Below are 22,038 nucleotides of genomic sequence, written 5' to 3'. Positions count from 1 at the left end.
TAGATGGTAGCGGGGTGAACAGGCCGTAGCTTGGGTGGCTGAAGTCCTTCATGATCCTCTAGATGGTAGCGGGGTGGCTGAAGTCCTTCATGATCCTCTAGAAGGTAGCGGGGTGAACAGGCCGTAGCTTGGGTGGCTGAGGTCCTTCATGATCCTCTAGATGGTAGCGGGGTGAACAGGCCGTAGCTTGGGTGGCTGAAGTCCTTCATGATCCTCTAGATGGTAGCGGGGTGGCTGAAGTCCTTCATGATCCTCTAGAAGGTAGCGGGGTGAACAGGCCGTAGCTTGGGTGGCTGAGGTCCTTCATGATCCTCTAGATGGTAGCGGGGTGAACAGGCCGTAGCTTGGGTGGCTGAGGTCCTTCATGATCCTCTTGGCCTGACTGTGACACCAGGTGCTGTAGGTGACCTGGAGGGCAGGCAGTGTGCCCCCGGTGATGCGTTGGGCTGATTGTGGGACACAGCCCTAGCATACTGAATGCACTCTGTCTATTCACAGTCTGCCTAGTCGTCCAAAAGCAAAATACATTATGCGATGAAATCCTGAGTCAGGCCATGCCTCGTACGTTCTGTTCTATCTAACTCTGATCAAGTATGTTCAGTGGTATCTACACAAAGAGGATGCTGAGTGCTCTTTGAAGGTTAGACTTTGTGTATAAGTAAAATAAGGCAATCAATGCTCGTGCACAAAGAGATTGTAAATCCAACACAAACTGAATATGATACTGATTGTGTGTGAATGCTCACAGGGCATTGCCTAATGGAGCTGATTGTCAATGTCAGCAATGAGAAAGACCAGGCAGGCAGGTCCCCATGGCATCATCATCTCTAGGCAGACGTCTGCACTACTTCTCCCCAGAGAGACACCAGTCAGCCAGGTTGGAACTGACAGGAGCAGGAGAGGGAGGGAGCAAGTCTGGGACAACAGCAGCATCTGCTAGTGTGCTGTCCTGTCTGGCTCCCCTGGTACCATGTGTTAGCACTGGGCTATTAATACCAGTCTGTACACCCACTCTCAGTCATCCCCAGATGTAGCGGGGTGGGGAGGCAACCCTGTGAGACACAGGCGGTCAATGGTATGACTGTGCAATTGGGAACTTGCATTTCTGTCTTAATGTGTTTGTACGTGTGTTTACTGGTGTCTATGGAAGTAAATACCAACCAATAACTCACTGAAGACAGGTGGATGTGAAAATGTTAAACACAAAGCGTAGAAAACGTTCAGGTTTCAACATAGACATAAAGGATACGTTCTCCCCTTTTAGACAGTCCTCTGGTATCTGCCTGGGCTCTAATGGACAACTACAGCTTCTGCTGTCTGGTTAGCCAGTTGAAGCTAACCGCTAGTGCATCAGTTAGTTCACAGGCAGGGCATCACAGAGCCTTTTTGTTGGCACCCTGCGGTCCCATAGGCCTTCTGCTGAACTGCCTTCAGCTTAAACTAAGGCTGGTGCAGCAGGAGATGGAGACCAATCGAGTGTGGAAACCAAACATGTAGAGCCAGCCTTTTTGTCAGTCTCCCTCTCTGCCCTTTTCCTCAGAGGAGCCAGCAGGGAGAGAGTTCCCTTCCCATCCTGTTGGTCAGAGCAGAGAGGAGTGGAATGGGTTCTAGAATGAAAACCAGGCTCTGTGGTGTTCCACAGCATCCTGTGGGTTCCGTGACGTATTATCTACAGAGCTTTTTTCAAACCCAGTGAAAAAGACAATTGATCTGACAGAATGAAGAAAGATCCCAAATGAACTTTGTATTAGGGACCTGCGTGACTTTTCAACTGGGGCTGAGATGAACGCTCAACATAAGAGTCAGCTCCTCTGTCTCCAAACCCAATGGGCCTCTCCTCCTCTTCACTCTGTTTAAATGTCATGGTTAGAGGAAGAGGCCCTCTGACAATGTGTTTAGATGCAGATAAATCCACCAGGACTGGGAAGTAGGTTTGTAGCTCAACTGGAGAGGGAGGGATCCTCTGAATGATCATCAGAGACAAAGAATAGCTAAGCATCTGGTTGACATCATTTGTCACTGTTAGGGATTTTCTAAAAGAACGCTGAACCACAAGGTACTGAGAAGGAGAGCCCATTTTCTTTCATCTGGTCGAAACTGGCAATAGAATGGTATGGGTTTAGGCCAACTATTGGCCGAAGCAGACATAACAGTGAATATCTAGGAACATATCACCTCCTGAAATATGTGTGGATAAAGGAAGACAGGCATGAGGCATGAGTGGCCAAACAACAATGGTAAATCCAGTGAAGATGAGAAATGACACTGAAATGGAAAAGTAGGTTAGCTTTGAGAGCTATGTTGAGAACGATAGGTCAAAATGTCTACTAATCAAAAGAGCCAGCCAATGATTCAGCATAGTTGACACGGAGATGATTAAACAAGGCAAGGATGCTATACCTATGATGTCAGAGTCACAAGAGAGAATGGGTACCGGAAAGCATTCTGAGTATAGACTTTCAAAGACTGGTTGATCAAAAGGACAAGCAGTGTCTGAATACCATTCTGTAAGAACAATAGATCCCTGGATGTGGCCTGAAAGGACCAAATAGAAGCACGGAATTCAGAGTTGGAAGTCAAAGTTGTGCAAAGAACCACACGATGACAAGATGTCATACATAGTTTAGCGTTTAACTGTTACATTTCTTTCTTGCTTTGTTTGTTTGTCTTTTCACTAAAACCGCACAATAATATTGTCTTTCTCAGCGACCCCGTTAGACACCAAAGGGCACATTAGCCATTGTGTGGTTGTTGCATCAGTCCTCTACGACAGTGGTTCCCAACCTTTTTTTGGTTACTGTACCACCAACTGAATTTAGCTCTGCCCGGAGTACCACTGCAGCACCCGCTCATGTGTATTTTACCAGTAGGCCTATGGTCCTTGTACCCCTGGTTGGGAATCACTGTTCTACGGTAATAGAGTCATTGTTAGGTTGCAAAGGGAGTGTATATTGCTGTAAATGTACTAGGTTTACCAGTAAACTACAAGAATTTTGCTATCGTTCAAAGATTTTATGTAATCTGTCACAAGACATCTAGTGGCCCTTTTGGGTACTTCAGGTTATCTCAGGTGTCTAATTATCTCTGGTCCTCTCTCCGGCCTTATTCACAAGTAAAATATATGAAATAATTTAATAAGATGATTTTAAAACAGAAAATACAATGACAAAGCTGTAAAACATTCTCCTAAAAATAAACCATCAACTTAGTGAATATCATTGGTGTTTAATATGAGGGTTTCAGCATGAAATATCCTCTTTTGTTTTTACACACTTGTATTTATTTGACTATGGCGTCAACATGTATTAGTTGTGAATGTTTTGCCGTTAAACTGGTGGCAGGTGTGTGAGAAAAGTCAATGGTTGGAAGAGTTGCAGAGTTAATTGAAAATAATGCCATTCTTGATTAGATGCTTTTTAAAATTTAATTAGACCATTTTTATTTAAACCATATGGTCTATTTACTAGAAACTCATGGACAATATGGACACAGATATAAAAATGAATACTATATATATATATATATCTATATTTTGTTAAGTTATTCAAGTATAAATGACAAAGGTTACAATAGATTGCCATAGATGTTCTGTTAATTACCACATTCACAGAAGGTTCCGATAACGTTGGTGAATTACTGGTAGCTTTGCAACCCTAGTTGTGGTGAAGAGATCAGGTCAGCTAAACAGAGGTTTACTGTTGTGGTCACCATTTAACTAGTCTCAGAAATGCCAGACCTAGGGCAGCAGGAACATGGTTAATGTGGGCTAGGCAAGGCAACCGATCTGCCTAGGGAGAATACCATTTAACTAGTCTCAGCTGCTTGTCCCCCTGACCAAGGCCATGGCATGGCAGTCTAGTTCACACCCGTCCAATCTATAGGCTGTGTCCCAAATGGAAGCCAATCCCCTAGGTATGTAGTACACTTCTTTTGACCTAGTTCCTCTGAGTTATGGAATGCTGAATACCCTATGGGCCGTTGTCAAAAGAAGTGCTCTATATAGGGAAAAGGATGCTCTTTGGGACAAGGCCTAGGTCTGTCCATACATTCCAGCATGGTCCTCATCAGCTGTCCATGCATGCAGCGTTCCACCAGACTCCAGTGAATACCACACGCACACCGCCCATAAAACTAGTCCTCTGGCACAGTATTCATTGGTTGTTTACATTTTGGAAATGGTTTGAATTGACTGTCAAACCAATGATGTCTCATTCTCCCAGGCCGGTAGCATCAATCAAGAGGATGTTTACTTTACACCCATTAATGGTTTCTCCATACTGATTAGAGGAAAGTATTAATGCCACTGAGCTGTGGATTACATGCAGTCATTGCTATCGTGTGGAGTCATAGCCATGGATATCCTGTGTAGGCTGACCCAAATCACTGATGTACAGTACAGTACCCATCCTGAAACCTGTTAACAGTTGACTGGACTCTTGATTGGTTATGATTGGTTACATTTGGTCCTGAAAGAGATCAATATGTCCTCCATTTCAGAAAAAAATATTCTAGTCATTAACTTTTGTCATACTGACGACTCAGTGGTGCCAAAGCCTAAAACGTGAAAGTGAACACAGTAAAATAACTATGTTGACTAACAATTTTGAGTTAGGGATATGAGTTTGCAACAGTTACAATTGCATTATTATGTCACTACCATTGACATCACTGTGCTAGGACGTCAATATTGATATGACAATACAACCCAAATTGGCTACATTCTCCAATTTCTATGGATAGAAAAATTGCAAAGCATACAACAGAATTCAGTTGCCAGAACTAATAAAGACATACAACACTTGACAACACTTGACATACCTTGTGTGGGGCTTTGAGAAGCCTGTGGACTCCAGCAATCTGATTGATAAGGGGGATATCTTCCCTGAAAGTGTACTGAGGCGGTCTGGTCGGCTCAGGAAAATTGGTGCTGTTGAATGGATCAGTATCATCTAAGAACTGTACCCTGCATACAAACGTAGCCATGATGTTGTATCCATGCAAGATGTTTTCTTAGAACTCAGGTTTCAAAAAGTAGAAGCGCTCCGTCTGGAGAAATCCTTTGATATGACGCGCAACCCCGCGCCGGACTGCTGGTCCCAACAACAAATCCAAATCCACCGAGCCGTCAGGTTTTCTGCAGCAGGCAGCAAGTCCTGCTCTGCTCTCTCAATTATCGATGCACCCTCCTCTCCATTCGCCCCATACAGGCTCACACAAATAAAGACACTGAACGCCGTCACACGGTAATATAAATCCAGTATCCTTCGCCCTGTCCTGAAGACTTTTCCAGCTATTATTCTCTCGTTCAGAATAATGTCAATTGTGTAGCGATGAGAGGGACGGCAGTATCCAAGGGCATTGCAGGCAGCCAGGCAGGCAAGGTGCTGAAGCAGACTGCGCTGAAGACGGTACTGCTAGACTTGGCGTCTGACGGTAACGTTAGTGGGATAGGGACTCCCTCCTCCAGCGCAAACTCGGCCAGTAGCAGCAGACTGCGCTGAAGACGGTACTGCTAGACTTGGCGTCTGACGGTAACGTTAGAGGGATAGGGACTCCCTCCTCCAGCGCAAACTCGGCCAGTAGCAGCAGACAGCGCTGTCAGGGCGATGCAGAACGGGACCTTCACATTATATGCGTGTTGGTGACCTCCTGTGGCCGTGTGAAGAGAGGCTTGAAATACAATGCATTGTGGCCTGTAGCCTGTGGGGACAGTACAGTAGCTTACTGACCACAGATACTGAAACTTTGGAAGATTGTTGTTGTATGAATTGATTGGATAAAGGAAATTATAATATGTTACCTATATCTATAATTATATTAATAACAATGATGATTTGTTCTGGTTTTGTGTTGCCATGTTCAAATCAAAATCAAATCAAATTATATTTGTCACATGCCCGAATACAACAGTTTGTATTCTGTTGTATTCTGTTTATAACAGTTTGTTGTATTAATTACAAATGATTCCACTAGGTGGTTATAACTTTGGTAAGTAGTCAGGTGAGTGAACAGTAGGAGCATTGGGCCAGTAACCGAAAGATCACTGGATCGAATCCCCGAGCTGACAAGGTAAAATAAAAAAGTCCTTCTGCCCCTGAGCAAGGCAGTTAACCCACTGTTCCCTGGGTGTTGATGATGTGGATGTGGATTAATGCCCCTGAGCAAGGCAGTTAACCCATTGTTCCCTGGGTGCTGATGATGTGGATGTGGATTAATGCCCCTGAGCAAGGCAGTTAACCCACTGTTCCCTGGGTGCTGATGATGTGGATGTGGATTAATGCCCCTGAGCAAGGCAGTTAACCCACTGTTCCCTGGGTGCTGATGATGTGGATGTGGATTAAGGCAGCCACCCACACCTCTCTGATTCAGAAGGGGTTGGGTTAAATGCAAAAGACACATTTCAGTTGAATGCATTCAGTTGTACAACTGACTAGGTATCCCCCTTCCCTTTCTCATTCTGCTGAGCAATCAAAATACTGACTTTCTATAGATGAGAGACGGAAGGAACATGATTAAGGCCAGAGTTTTATCCTGACCATCAGACATGATCAAAGAAACACTCTGGGCCTAAACACGATTACTGATCTATAATCATAAACCATTTACCTGGCCATGCGTTTTACTGAGCTTGTTTCTTACACCTGAAGTTGATAACCTCTCTGACATTGCATGTTGAACCATATAGCCTAGAGGTTAAACATCACTATTTGACCCTCGGGTGCCATACACATTATTATCAGAAAGAGTGGATATACAGTAGGATATGAGATACAGGATGACTCTGTGCATCCCTGACACCTCCCTCTCAGATAATATATCAATTATTGTTGAACGTGTTGTTTTGGTTGAGTCACACTTGACAAGATAACTTCTCGTGTCACTCTTCAGCTTGGTAAAGCAATCATCTACTAAACAAGTTCAGCTGAAAGGCTGTTTTGCAAAGTTGGCAACCAGTTTTTCCACACCTCAGCTAGTGTTCCAGCTACCGGTTACCTAGAGACCAGCCACACCACCTGTCACACTGCTGAACCTGGCCATCTACACCCGAGGAACCATGAGACTACAGCTGCCCAACCCAGGCCTGGAAGACAGGATCCTGTCCCATGAGGAGCTGGACAAGCTGGAGACGGAAGAGGCTGGGAGGGGAGACAGGCCCAAATGGGACAACAAGACTCAATACATGCTCACCTGCGTGGGGTTCTGTGTGGGGCTGGGGAACGTATGGAGATTCCCTTACTTGTGCCAGAGTCATGGGGGAGGTAGGTGTTGTTGTGCTGTGGTGGGGTTGGACGGGCTGTGGTGTGGTTGAATGAGGTTTGCTGGGGTGTGCTGTGGTGTGGTGTGGTTGGATGGTTTGTGGTGTGGTTGGATGGGCTGTGATGGGGTTGGATGGTTTGTGGTGTGATTGGATGGTTTGTGGTGTGGTTGAATGGGGTTAGATGTGGTGTAGTGTAGTGTGGTTAGTTGGGGTGTGGTCTGGTGTGGTTGGATGGGGTTGAATGGGGTTTGGTGTGGTGTGGTTGGATGGGGTGTAGTGTGGTTGGATGGGGTAGGATGGGGTGTGAAAACATGTTTTTAGAAATGTTTGCAAATGTGTTGAAATATACAATTTATGTAAGTATTCACACCCCTGAGTCAATACATGTTAGAATCACCTTTGGCTGCAATTACAGCTGTGAGTCTTTCTGGGTAAGTGTTTTAAAGCTTTGGTTGGGCTGTGGTGTGGTGTGGTTGGATGGGGTTGGATTGGATGGGGTGTGGTGTGGTTTGGCTTGGTTTGGTTGGATGGTGTTGGAAGGGGTGGATGGGTTGTGCTGTGGTGTGGTTGGATGGGATCACTTGTATAGGGAAAGCTCATGTTCTTCTCTGATTTGCTTGATGTACAATCTGTATTTGGTGTCCGTGGGAAAATACTGATTTTGCTTTACTTTACAGTGTTCTTATTATTGTAGGTGCAGTTTAACACATATTCTAATTACACATTGCACACATTGTTCCACTGTTATCAGGTACATAAAGTGTACTTACAATACAATAAAAACACAGAACTAATGAGAACAGTGAAAAACATGTCTGCTGTTTATGTCACTAGTTTATGTGTAGTCTAACCATGGTGTTCTGTCTCTATGGAGTCTCCATGGTGATCTGTCTCTGTGGAGGCTCCATGGTGATCTGTCTCTATGGAGTCTTCATGGTGATCTGTCTCTATGGAGGCTCCGTGGTGATCTGTCTCTATGGAAGCTTCATGGTGATCTGTCTCTATGGAGGCTCCATGGTGATCTGTCTCTATGGAGGCTCCATGGTGATCTGTCTCTACGGAGGCTTCGTGGTGATCTGTCTCTATGGAGTCTCCGTGGTGATCTGTCTCTATGGAGGCTCCGTGGTGATCTGTCTCTATGGAGGCTCCATGGTGATCTGTCTCTTTGGAAGCTTCATGGTGATCTGTCTCTATGGAGGCTCCATGGTGATCTGTCTCTATGGAGGCTCAGTGGTGATCTGTCTCTATGGAGGCTCCATGGTGATCTGTCTCTATGGAGGCTCCATGGTGATCTGTCTCTATGGAGGCTCCGTGGTGATCTGTCTCTATGGAAGCTTCATGGTGATCTGTCTCTATGGAGGCTCCATGGTGATCTGTCTCTATGGAGGCTCCATGGTGATCTGTGTCTATGGAGGCTCCGTGGTGATCTGTCTCTATGGAGGCTCCATGGTGATTTGTCTCTATGGAGGCTCCATGGTGATCTGTCTCTATGGAGGCTCCGTGGTGATCTGTCTCTATGGAAGCTTCATGGTGATCTGTCTCTATGGAGGCTCCATGGTGATCTGTCTCTATGGAGGCTCCATGGTGATCTGTCTCTATGGAGGCTCCGTGGTGATCTGTCTCTATGGAGGCTCCATGGTGATCTGTCTCTATGGAGGCTCAGTGGTGATCTGTCTCTATGGAGGCTCCATGGCGATCTGTCTCTATGGAGGCCCCATGGTGATCTGTCTCTATGGAGGCTCCATGGTGATCTGTCTCTATGGAGGCTCCATGGTGATCTGTCTCTATGGAGGCTTCATGGTGATCTGTCTCCATGGAGGCTCCATGGTGATCTGTCTCTATGGAGGCTCCATGGTGATCTGTCTCTATGGAAGCTTCATGGTGATCTGTCTCTATGGAGGCTCCATGGTGATCTGTCTCTATGGAGGCTCCGTGGTGATCTGTCTCTATGGAGGCTCCGTGGTGATCTGTCTCTATGGAAGCTTCATGGTGATCTGTCTCTATGGAGGCTCCGTGGTGATCGGTCTCTATGGAGGCTCCATGGTGATCTGTCTCTATGGAGGCTCCATGGTGATCTGTCTCTATGGAGGCTCCGTGGTGATCTGTCTCTATGGAAGCTTCATGGTGATCTGTCTCTATGGAGGCTCCATGGTGATCTGTCTCTATGGAGGCTCCATGGTGATCTGTCTCTATGGAAGCTTCATGGTGATCTGTCTCTATGGAGGCTCCATGGTGATCTGTCTCTATGGAGGCTCCATGGTGATCTGTCTCTATGGAGGCTCCGTGGTGATCTGTCTCTATGGAGGCTCCATGGTGATCTGTCTCTATGGAGGCTCCGTGGTGATCTGTCTCTATGGAGGCTCCGTGGTGATCTGTCTCTATGGAGGCTTCATGGTGATCTGTCTCTATGGAGGCTCCGTGGTGATCGGTCTCTATGGAGGCTCCATGGTGATCTGTCTCCATGGAGGCTCCATGGTGATCTGTCTCTATGGAGGCTCCATGGTGATCTGTCTCTATGGAGGCTCCAGCACCACAAACACTGCATTTTATTAGCTGATGTAGTAATCTATTACTACTACTTATGCTGACAGGCCTTGTACAGGTGTTAAAGCTTGATTTACATCACACCTCTAGTCATAATGACTTGTCAATGACTGATGGAGAGGACATGCCTGGAGTCGATAGATAGATCCCAGGAAAAATATCTAACTGATTGTCAGTTAGTATAACAGACTAATTGCACTTTGCCCATGTCGCCAAACACATGATGCTACAGTGCCTTCAGAAAGTTTTCATACCCCTTGACTTATTCCACATTTTGTTGTGTTACAGCCTGAATTCAACTTTTTTTTTGAATTCACTATTCACAATCTACACACAATACCCCATAATGACAAAGTGAAAAAACGTTTTTAGAAATGTTTGCAAATGTGTTGAAATATACAATTTACATAAGTATTCACACCCCTGAGTCAATACATGTTAGAATTACCTTTGGCAGCAATTACAGCTGTGAGTCTTTCTGGGTAAGTCTTTTAAAGCTTTGCACACCTGGATTGTACAATATTAAAGTAAAATCTGTAACTAGCCCACTCAGGAACATTGAATGTCGTCTTGGTAAGCAACTCCAGTGTATATTTGGCCTTGTGTTGAAGGTTATTGTCCTGCTGAAAGGTGAACGTCTCCCAGTGTCTGTTGGAAAGCAAACTGAACCAGGTTTTCCTCCAGGATTTTGCCTGTGCTTAGTTCTTTTAGGTTTCGTTTTATCCTATAAATCTCCCCAGTCGATGACAAGCATACCCATACCATGATGCAGCCACCACCATGCTTGAAAAAAATGAAGAGTGGTGTTCAGGGATATTGGATTTTCCCCAAACATAACACTTTGTATTCAGGACATAAAGTTAATCCACATTTTTGCATTATTACTTTAGTGCTTTATTTCATACAGGATGCATGTTTTGGAATATTTTTGTTCTATACAATATTTTAGTTATTTTCACTATGTAAATGAGTTTATCATTGTGTAATGACTACAATGTTGTTGATCCATCCTCAATGTTCTCCCATCACAGCCATTAAACTCTGTAACTGTTTTAATGACCCTCCTGTTGAGTTCGTTTCATGTTAATTAATTCTGTGTTCCCTGTCCAAAATGACCACCCCATTATAGATGATTATAAATCCATAATAATACATATATTATCACCTAATGTTGTGTTAGATCTTTTTATAAACTTAAGTTCTTGTGAACATTACAAGTTTTGAACTTCTATTTGCTTTTTGTGGTCTGTTGGCCTCATTGCCCTGGGCACATACAACTAGTTTTTGGGTAGAATAAGCATAATGTATGGATTATTTTGACTATAACAAATACTCAGATAAAACATATTGTGCTATTTATCACAGACTACTTTGTGTCAAAGTGTAACAAGGACTCTCTCCTCCTCACCAGTGTCATGATCAAAGATATGATATAGAGCCTCACATACAGTATATCATTTGGTCATTGTGCTGCCACAGAATGAATTGTGATCAAGGCCTCAAAAAAGCTTTATATACCAGAGCTGCTAGAAAAGTTCAATATATTATTAAAACAATGTTGCGATTTTTTGTGAGAATTCCAACAGGTGTGGTTCCCTCGGGGGAAAGATTCTATTGGGGAAAGGTTCCTGTGGGGGTTGCCATGGAAGCCAAGAAGGGGAGTGAGGTGTGTGTGTGTGTGTGCTCACATGCATGTGGGGGTCTGGGAGAGGAAGTATGTCCATCTGATGAATGGGCATGTGCCTGAACCTAATTTTTTTATACACTAATTGTAGTCTCACCCATTCATGTCTAATGACCGGGAATATTTGACTGGGAACACCACAGGTGTACAAAAGTTCAATAAAACACCTCAAATGTTATGAAAATCATCAAAATGTATTTTTTGTGATCAGATGCCCTATGTGGACAAAGTCATGGAACCTCATGACAATCAGATTAAATGAACTACATTTTCAGAGAGAAACCTTGTAACTCTGTCAAATTCGGCCAGAACACAGCAGGAGGGTTAAAGTCCATTGCCCTCATGGTAAAATCCCTGAGCGGTTTCCTTCCTCTCCGGCAACTGAGTTAGGGAGGACACCTACATCTTTGTAGTGACTGGGTGTACTGATACACCATCCAAAGTGTAATTAATAACTTCACCATGCTCAAAGGGATATTCAATGTCTGCTTTTTTTTGTATCTTTCTACCAATAGTTGCCCTTCTTTGCAAGATATTGTAAAAAGTCGCTGGTCTATGTAGTTGAATCTGTTTTTGAAATTCACTGCTCGACTGAGGAACCTTACATATGTGTGGGGTACAGAGATGAGGTAGTCATTAAAAAAATCATGTTAAACACTATTATTGTAGAGTCCATACAACTTATTGTGACTTGTTAAGCACATTTTTACTGCTGAACTTATTTAGGCTTGCCATAACAAAGGGCTTGAATTCATTTGTAAGAATTTCACAAAACATAATTTCACTTTGACATTATGAGGTATTGTGTGTAGGCCAGGGACACAACATCTCAATTGAATCCCTCTAAAATTCAGGCTGTAACACAACAAAATTTGGAGAAAGTCAAGGGGTGTGAATACTTTCTGAAGACACTGTATATCCATCTACTGTATTGTTGGCAAACACAGAGAAGACTATTTATAATGGTTATACACTAATGAGGGATGTAACTACAACATGGGCTCTCCTGTGCCGACCCAGGGTAGATCGGGTGCTTTAGCCCAGTAAAATCCACCCAGTGTGATAATTGTAATGAAACACCCCCGCTCTTATCTTATCTAAATACAGAGAGAGAGCCTAAATGGACTTACGGTAACATCCCATCACGTTCCATGGAAAACGTTTGACTACAAGCGAATGACAGATAAGGACTGTTAAGGCAGATAAAGACTGTTATCTACTGAAGATTGCTGATGGACAGGAAAGTGTTTGTTGTGAACTGAGGGATAATCACCTGCACATTGAACCACCAACACCATCACTATCCTGTGCCACAGTAAATCCTTTACTTCAGCCATTCCTGCCTGCAACAGGTGCATTGACTTGTCTCCGTAAAAGGACATCAGTGTTATGTGATTCACAAGTGGTTTTATTGTTTCTCTCCATCTGTTTCTCTCCATCCTTTTTTTGCCAGTATGTTTAGATAGACAGGTATGTGTATCGATGAGCCCTGTGTTTTTATCCAAACCCAAGTACAGGTGTTTCATATTTACATTTGAACCTTTATTTAACTAGGCAAGTCAGTTAAGAACAAATTCTTAGCCTATCGGGGAACAGTGGGTCAACTGCCTTGTTCAGGGGCAGAACGACAGATTCTTACCATATTAGCTTGGGGATTCGATCCAGCAACTTTTCGGTTAATGGCCCAACTCTCGAACCACTAGGCTACCTGCCACCCCTATATATGATACAGAAGACTTGTAATATACACTCCATTACATCTGCAGGTGTCTGTATGTCATGAGATGTCAGTAAGAGTCATGGATATTTACCAATGATTTAAGAGCTTTGATTGTGGCCTCTTTGTTCTCAGGTGCATTCATGATTCCTTTCCTGATCCTACTGGTTCTAGAAGGTGTTCCCCTGCTCCATCTGGAGTTTGCTATTGGTCAACGTCTAAGGAAAGGCAGTTTAGGCGTGTGGTCAACAATTCATCCTTACTTAGCTGGAGTTGGTAAGCAACACTTTCCCTATCTCTGGTCCAGGGCAAATACATAAGGTGCAGTTTGCTGCATGTAAGCAGCAGGTAAACGCCCCGGGACCAGAGCTACACGTGATGCTTCAATAAACCTTGAGTCATCATGGACTCACTGCTCTGTGTTCTTACCAGGCATAGCGTCCATGTTTGTTTCTTTGATGATCAGCCTGTACTACAACACCATCATGGCCTGGGTGATGTGGTACTTATTTAACTCCTTCCAAGAGACGCTGCCTTGGAGCCAATGTCCCCTCAATTACAATCTAACAGGTAAGAGTTCAGTACAGACACCGTCTCCATGCAAGATTGGTAAAAATGAGATATCAAATTAAATCAAATCTTATTATTCACATGTTCTGAATAGAACAGGTGTAGACCTTACAATGAAAGGCTTACTTACGTACTATGACTGAACATGGTCTGCATCCTAAATGCCACCCTATTCCCTATAATGCAATACTTTTGCCCGGGTCAAAAGTATTGCACTATGTTTGAATCATCAAGTCATGTATGTCTAATTATAATAATGTATTATTCGTAAATTCTTTACCTAAATGTCTCAGGCCTGGTGTCAGAGTGTGAGCAGAGCTCCCCAGTGGACTACTTCTGGTACAGAGAGACGCTGAACACCACCCCGGACATTGGTGCGAACGGGGGTCTGCAGTGGTGGATGGTGCTGTGTCTGGTCAGTGCCTGGGCCGTGCTCTATATCTGCATCATCCGAGGCATCGAGACCACTGGGAAGGTAGAGCAGCTCTATCTATCTGAGATGACGTTCACATTTATATCCAATTATGACCAATAACAATGGATGAACATTGGAAAATGGACAAATAAAATAGCATAAAGGTAGTTTTATGTTATCATGTCTCAGTGATACAAATGAAGGTATAGTGAAATCCCTGTCTCCCCTCTCCTCATAGGCTGTGTATGTCACCTCAACGCTGCCCTACGTAGTGTTGAGCATTTTCCTGATCAGAGGTCTGACTTTGAAAGGCTCTTTGAGTGGAGTTGTGTTTCTCTTCACCCCGAACGTAAGTCAAGTGTTGTGGTCCAAATGGCAACCTATTCCCTATATAGTGTACTACTTTTGACTACAGCCATATGGGCCCTGTTTAAAAGCAGTGCACTTTACAGGGAATAGGATGCCATTTGGGACACTGTTACACTAAACAAAAAACCTCACGCTAAAAGATATGTAAACCCATCCCTGAACTGACATCAGATAAATAGGTCATATATAAATCAGGTAAATCTGATTCATGGGACAAAACGTTGTGTTGTTGTCCCAGTTGACAGAGCTGACCAACCCAACTACCTGGCTGGATGCAGGTGCCCAGGTGTTCTATTCCTTCTCCATAGCATTTGGTGGACTCATCTCTTTTTCGAGCTACAACTCTGTGCAGTAAGTCACAATCAACCATCTAAACTACTATTGTTTAATCAATGTATTATATATTTTAGGGAAAAAAAGTGGTTTACTATGTTGTATTGGGACACTTTTGAATTGTGTTATAAAGCCCGACAACTGTGCCAAAATAGAGCGTTATGGTGTCCATATTAGGACATGCTCAGTCTCAGCAACTGGGTCTCGATCCCGCCCTGTGCAACTGGGTTCTGGACTTTCTGACTTGACGCCCCCAGGTGGTGAGGGTAGGAAACAACATCTCCATCCCGCTGATCCTCAACACAGGCCCCACAAGGGTGCGTTCTCAGCCCTCTCATGTACTCCCTGTTCACCCACGACTGCGTGGCCATGCACGCCTCCAACTCAATCATCAAGTTTGCAGAAGACACTACAGTGGTAGGCTTGATTACCAACAATGACGAGACGACCTACAGGGAGGAGGTGAGGGCCCTCGGAGTGTGGTGTCAGGAAAATAACCTCTCACTCAAAGTCAACAAAACAAAGGAGATGATCGTCGACTTCAGGAAACAGCAGAGGGAGCACCCCCTATCCACATCGACGGGACAATAGTGGAGAAGGTGGAAAGTTTTAAGTTCCTCGGCGTACACATCACGGACAAACTGAAATGGTCCACCCACACAGACAGCGTTTCTTCAGGAGGCTGAAGAAATTTGGCTTGTCATCGAAAATACTCACAAACTTTTACAGATGCACAATCGAGAGCATCGGGTCGGACTGTATCACCGCCTGGTACGGCAACCGCTCCGCCCACAACCGTAAGGCTCTCCAGAGGGTAGTGAGGTCTGCACAACACATCACCGGGGGCATACCTGCCCTCCAGGACACCTACACCACCCGATGTCACAGGAAGGCCATAAAGATCATCAAGGACAACAACCACCCGAGCCACTGCCCGTTCACCCCGCTATTATCCAGAAGGCGAGGTCAGTCCAGGTGCATCAAAGCTGGGACCGAGAGACTGAAAAACAGCTTCTATCTCAAGGCCATCAGACTGTTAAACAGTCATCACTAACATTGAGTGGCTGCTGCCAACATGCTGACTCAAATCTCTAGCCACTTTAATAATGGAAAATTTATGTAATAAATGTATCACTAGCCACTTTAAACAATGCCACTTTATATAATGTTTACATACCCTGCATTACTCATCTGATATGCACACCAATATCTCTACCTGTACATGACCATCTGATCATTTATCACTCCAGTGTTAATCTGCAAAATTGTAATTATTCGCCTACCTCCTCATGCCTTTTGCACACAATGTATATAGACTCTCATTTTTTTCTACTGTGTTATTGACTTGTTAATTGTTTACTCCATGTGTAACTCTGTGTTGTCTGTTCACACTGCTATGCTTTATCTTGGCCAGGTCGCAGTTGCAAATGAGAACTTGTTCTCAACTAGCCTACCTGGTTAAATAAAGGTGAAATAAAAAAAAGAAAAAAAATAATATGTATATACTGTACTCTATAGCGTCTACTTCATCTTGCCAATGCCGCACAGCCATCGCTCATCCATATATTTATATGTACTGTCGTGTCTTTGCTATGCCGGATGAAGTGATATGACATGCTATTTTATAAAATAATTTCTCTTTAACTAATATTACCTGATTAAACTAATCGTGTAAATGTAATTAACTAGAAAGTCGGGGCACCACGAAATAATGTTAAGAGAGCTGTTATCTTCTGAATAAACTCTTAAAGACCTGGTAATCTTTTACCTCAATAGCAGTCCATCATTATTCGTCACCTTATTCAGTCTCATCTGAAAATCGTAAATTCTTCACGAACCCTGGCTAACAAGTTGAATCAGCAATACAACATTTGGTTTAATTATTTCTTTACTAAATACCTAAATAATCACACAGAATTACATATACACAGGATGGATCATACATTGATTACTAATTATGTCATGCAAGAAAATGTCCCTGGTGGACGGAACCGGTATGACGGCTGGTTACACAAAGAAAGGGGGTTGGGTTTGAATGAAAGCAGGGGAAGACTGAGGAACAAAATGTTTGGGTCACTATCGGACCTCGTGAAGCTATGCTATCGTAAATACAGAATCTTATGCATTCTAAATAACCACTCATTTGGAGAAGGAAAATGCAAGAAATATTTACTCTGAGCTGCGCTTCGATAGATTGGTCGTAGATGGAAGGCTGGGTTGCCCAGCAGGGATCTCTTGTCCTCTCAAGAATGTCTGGTGGTAAAGTGGATACGTTGTAGGACCATCGTTGTGTGGTAGAACAAATACTTTGTCCGTCCTTTCCTAGCCCACGTTTACAACTGCTGCTGCTAACTCAACGGCTAGGAGGTAACACTTCTTTAATAAATAAGAGTTCAAAGTTCATACCAGGTTGCCATACTATACGCTCATGCTATATTCTGGCTGGTATAGTCGAAATTCATCCTTCCGGCGTGTCGATCGTCACCTCCACGTTGAAATCCACCCTTTTTAAGGTATGAACAGCAGTCCTCGCGTCACTGGGAACACGATGCTAATTTTGTTAGTTTATTGTCGTTCAACCGTTTGCAACCAGAGCTCACACTGAGGTTGGCTTAGTTCTGTAGTTGATATTAGCCCTTTTAACGTATGGACAGCAGTCCTCACATCCTTGGGAACAACAAAATTACATTTTCGTGAAGGGCCTTATGTAGTGGTGGGAGAGAAGGTTGTAGGTTCATAGTTTGAAGGTTCATAGTTTACAACCAACGTCTGTTCACTTGGGCACTGAGTGAGCAGAATTGTTACTTCATAACAACCATTCTCTCATTTTCTCATGATAATTAGGATGTGTAGACTTTCCAAGATACAGTTTATGTCATCCTGTCATCAGTAACAATGTCTCAGATGACAACTGATCTGACATCATATTCTTTAAGTACCAACGCATATTTTCAGCTGGTTGGATTACCGAAATATGATTCTGTTCCCCACCCTTTTGATGTTACCAGACTCTCTCTATGTTAACAAAGGGCTTTCCAACAGTCACATCTGTAGAGTAGAGAGAGGAAAGGGGGGAAGGTATTTATGAGGGTCATAAACCTCACCAACAGGGCAACGTCATGACAGTACACATTCTTATTCATTCCTTTACACTTGTGTACAGTATATAAGGTAGTTGTTGTGAAATTGTTAGATTACTTGTTAGCTGTTACTGCACGGTCGGAACTAGAAGCACAAGCATTTCGCTACACTCGCATTAACATCTGCTAACCATGTGTATGTGACCAATAAATTTGATTTGATTTGAGCAGGACGTTGTTGTTTTTGATCCCCAGTAACAACTGTGAACAGGATGCAGTGATCATCTCTGCCGTCAATGGCTTCACCTCCGTCTACGCTGCAACCGTCATCTACACCATCATTGGCTTCAGAGCCACAGAGAGATTTGACAACTGTCTTGGCGGGTAGGAATCTACCCGTCTCTGTAGATGACATGTTCCTACTACAGTACTCACTGCATCCGATATGATATGAGTACAGTTGCCAAAATTCGTCACCTTTCCCAAAATTCCCAGGTTTTTCAGAAATCCCAGTTGGAAGAGTTGTAGAATCAGGATGGGATAAGCAGGACATCTGGGAACCACGATTTCTGTCAAATCTGGGAATTTTGCAACCCTACATGTACCTAACAGTGCCCCCTACCTCCGATATGACAGTATGATAGCCAATGTGACATAGTTAGATGTAATGTTACCACGAAAGAGGCCATGACGTCAACTCATTTTCCACAATGATTCTGTAGAAATATCCTGGCGCTGCTGAATACATTTGATCTCCCCGAGGGAAACGTCACTGAGAGCAACTATGATCAGGTTCTCCAGAGTCTCAATGGAACATATCCAGAGGTCATTCAGGGACTCAACTTGAAGACCTGTGACTTGAACACTTTCCTCAGCGAGGTATGACTTTTAGGGCTGGTTTCCCAGACACAGATTAACCGTAGTCCCGGACTAAAAAGCATGCTCAATGAGATTCTCCATTGAAAGTGATTTTTAGTCCAGCAGTAGGCCTAATCAGTGAATGGGAAACCAGAGTTTTAAAGCTAAGCTAAGGTCTCTTACATACATGCTCCACAAGCTTTTCATTTCATCGTATAAATACTGACAATATAAGAATATTATTTTAGCTTGACTATATGGCAATGGCAATCCCAAAGGGAACTATACACTGAATATCCTAGTCCTATACAGTGTAGTAACACTCCTTCTCTATGTGTCCTGATGCAGGGGGTTGAAGGAACTGGTCTGGCCTTTATCGTGTTCACAGAGGCCATCACTAAGATGCCTGCATCTCCTGTTTGGTCAGTCTTGTTCTTCATCATGCTCTTCTGTCTCGGCCTGTCCTCCATGTTTGGCAATATCGAAGGAGTTCTGGTACCACTTCAGGACCTGGGGGTTTTCCCCAAGAGTTGGCCCAAGGAGTCCACCACAGGTGAGACAAGAGCTGGGAAAGACTGGGACCGTACATCAGCTCAGACAACACACCAGCCCATTAATTTCCTTCGGACCAAAATCCCACATTGGTCTAAAGATGGACCAGCCTATCTTTCATTTGCTCGAACTGCCCCATGGCCAGTCTGTTTCTGGACAAGAGCAATCCAGACCTATTTTCTCCAATGTTGAGAGATTGAAACCTCTTTATTAAATATCTTTAACTCATGTTCTTTATTCTGTTACAGGGATAACATGTGTCCTCTGCTGCATTGTTGGACTGATATTTGTCCAAGGCTCAGGGAACTACTGGCTGTCACTCTTTGACAGCTTTGCTGGTTCCATTCCTCTGCTGATCATTGCATTCTGTGAGATGGTCGGGGTTGTGTACCTCTATGGTATTGATAGGTGAGTAATAAATTAATTCTGTGAGATGGGCGGGGTTGTGTACCTCTATGGTATTGATAGGTGAGTAATAAATTAATTCTGTGAGATGGGCGGGGTTGTGTACCTCTATGGTATTGATAGGTGAGTAATAAATTAATTCTGTGAGATGGGCGGGGTTGTGTACCTCTATGGTATTGATAGGTGAGTAATAAATTAATTCTGTGAGATGGGCGGGGTTGTGTACCTCTATGGTATTGATATGTGAGTAATAAATTAATTCTGTGAGATGGGCGGGGTTGTGTACCTCTATGGTATTGATAGGTGAGTAATAAATTAATTATGTGAGATGGGCGGGGTTGTGTACCTCTATGGTATTGATAGGTGAGTAATAAATTAATTCTGTGAGATGGGCGGGGTTGTGTACCTCTATGGTATTGATAGGTGAGTAATAAATTAATTCTGTGAGATGGGCGGGGTTGTGTACCTCTATGGTATTGATAGGTGAGTAATAAATTAATTCTGTGAGATGGGCGGGGTTGTGTACCTCTATGGTATTGATAGGTGAGTAATAAATTAATTCTGTGAGATGGGCGGGGTTGTGTACCTCTTTGGTATTGATAGGTGAGTAATAAATTCAAATGAATACAGCTTCAGGAATGTTTTTCCAACAGTCTTGAAGGAGTTCCCACATATGCTGAACACTTGTTGGCTGCTTTTCCTTCACTCTGCGGTCCAACTCATCCCAAACCATCTCAAGTGTGTTGAAGTCAGGGGACTGTGCCTTTTAGAAAAACATTCCTCATGAAGCTGGTTGAGAGAATTACAAAAGTGTGCAAAGCTGTCATCAAGGCAAAGGGTGGCTACTTTGAAGAATGTAAAATATTAAATATATTTAGATTTCTTTAACACTTTTTTGGTTACTACATGATCCCATATGTATTATTTCATGGTTTTGATGTCTTCACTATTATTCTACAGTGTAGAAAGTAGTAAAAATAAAGAAAACCCTTGAATGAGTATGTGTGTCCAGACTTTTGACTGCTACTGTATAATAACAATCGTTTTGTGTCTCTCTCTCTCTGTACCAGGTTCAACGATGATATTGAGTTCATGATCGGCCACAAGCCCAACTTCTTTTGGCAGATCACATGGAGATTTCTCAGCCCCGCCATCATGCTTGTCATCTTTGTGTTCTACTTTATCACTAAAGTCACCGAAACGCTCCTATATAAAACCTGGAATCCTGAATCGGTACGGTTTTTGCTCTGTCAATTCTATAAATCTGTTGAAATCAAAACATCCAAATTGCAACACATACATGTATCTGTCATTTGTTTTTAGGCCTCTTAACATACTACTCACAAACAAAGATTTCCCACATGCCTATGTTTACATGTATAGCTCCACTATTCACATAATCTCCATCTGGTACAGTACTGTACATTACAGTGACAACACGGACATACTAAAAGCCTTATACCATTCATCTTCCGTTACAGGAAAACTTCCCTACATTGGAGGAGAAGCCCTATCCAGCCTGGATCTATGTAATAATCTTTATCCTGGCAGGGATACCCAGTCTAGCTGTGCCTGGCACTGCTCTCTTCAGATGTTTACGGAGGAAGAGAAGTAGAAAGTCTGAACAGCAAGAGCTCAAAACAGTCTGTAACCAAATGGACGTGAACGACAAGGCTCAGGATGGAGAATCCCGTACCTGATTACCCGTATTAACTCACCACCAATAAAAACTAAAGAAAAACAAAGCCTTTAATGTATATTAATTTTCATAAACGTATGTACTGTTATAATTTATTAATCATTGTTTCTTTCATTTCTTTCATTCTGTAAAGTGTGTTGTGATTTGATTTGAATCTGACCGAGATATTTTTAGCATAGTATTGCTGTAGAACTTGTACACTGATTTGTCTATGAATGAAAACTGTCGTATCTGAGGATGCTTCTTAGATCGAGGACTCCGGACACCCAAGCACATTTTAGTATTTCATTGTAACTTAGAATAACATTACAGGAATGTAGCTGGCACAAGCTACCTGAGGCCTCTTGAGGTTAAAGCAGACATTAAAGGGCTACGGATAGTGGGAAGCAAACTACATATTGAGTCAATACTGCCATCTATTGGTAAACATAATACTTAACATACACTGAGTGTACAAAACATTAAGAACACCTGCTCTTTACATGACACAGACTGACCAAGTGAAAAATATGATCTCTTTTTCATGTCACTTGTTAAATCCACTCCAACTCAGT

At 43.2% G+C, this 22,038-nt stretch overlaps 2 protein-coding genes across 5 annotated transcripts in view; one reads left to right on the top strand and one right to left on the bottom strand.

The window, feature by feature from the left end:
- The window catches only part of LOC110518388 (FH1/FH2 domain-containing protein 3-like), a 252,091-nt gene extending 246,508 nt beyond the window's left edge, over positions 1 to 5,583 (bottom strand). For 2 of the 4 annotated variants that reach the window (XM_036937197.1, XM_036937203.1), the window contains exon 1: positions 4,819 to 5,581. In XM_036937197.1, the coding sequence (XP_036793092.1) occupies positions 4,819 to 4,983 (165 nt within the window). In that variant the 5' untranslated portion in view covers positions 4,984 to 5,581. Of the gene's footprint in view, positions 1 to 4,818 lie in introns of all 4 variants that reach the window. The other 2 variants (XM_036937193.1, XM_036937201.1) reach the window with 2 other exon arrangements.
- Positions 5,584 to 6,864: 1,281 nt separating this feature from the next.
- LOC110514444 (sodium-dependent neutral amino acid transporter B(0)AT1-like) lies at positions 6,865 to 21,740 on the top strand. Its single transcript, XM_036937187.1, has 12 exons — positions 6,865 to 7,259; positions 13,339 to 13,479; positions 13,636 to 13,773; positions 14,067 to 14,248; positions 14,427 to 14,537; positions 14,796 to 14,908; positions 18,226 to 18,354; positions 18,693 to 18,849; positions 19,177 to 19,381; positions 19,629 to 19,788; positions 20,856 to 21,018; positions 21,267 to 21,740. Exons 1-12 carry the CDS (start codon positions 7,055 to 7,057, stop codon positions 21,483 to 21,485), a joined length of 1,923 nt encoding a protein of 640 aa, XP_036793082.1. The 5' UTR covers positions 6,865 to 7,054; the 3' UTR covers positions 21,486 to 21,740.
- The last annotated feature ends 298 nt before the right edge of the window (positions 21,741 to 22,038 follow it).

This window comes from Oncorhynchus mykiss, chromosome 2, assembly GCF_013265735.2.
Source record: "Oncorhynchus mykiss isolate Arlee chromosome 2, USDA_OmykA_1.1, whole genome shotgun sequence".
In the NCBI taxonomy this organism is placed as follows: domain Eukaryota; kingdom Metazoa; phylum Chordata; class Actinopteri; order Salmoniformes; family Salmonidae; genus Oncorhynchus; species Oncorhynchus mykiss.
The sequence above is the reverse complement of the archived record's forward strand: the minus strand, read 5'-3'. Positions and strand labels throughout refer to the sequence as shown.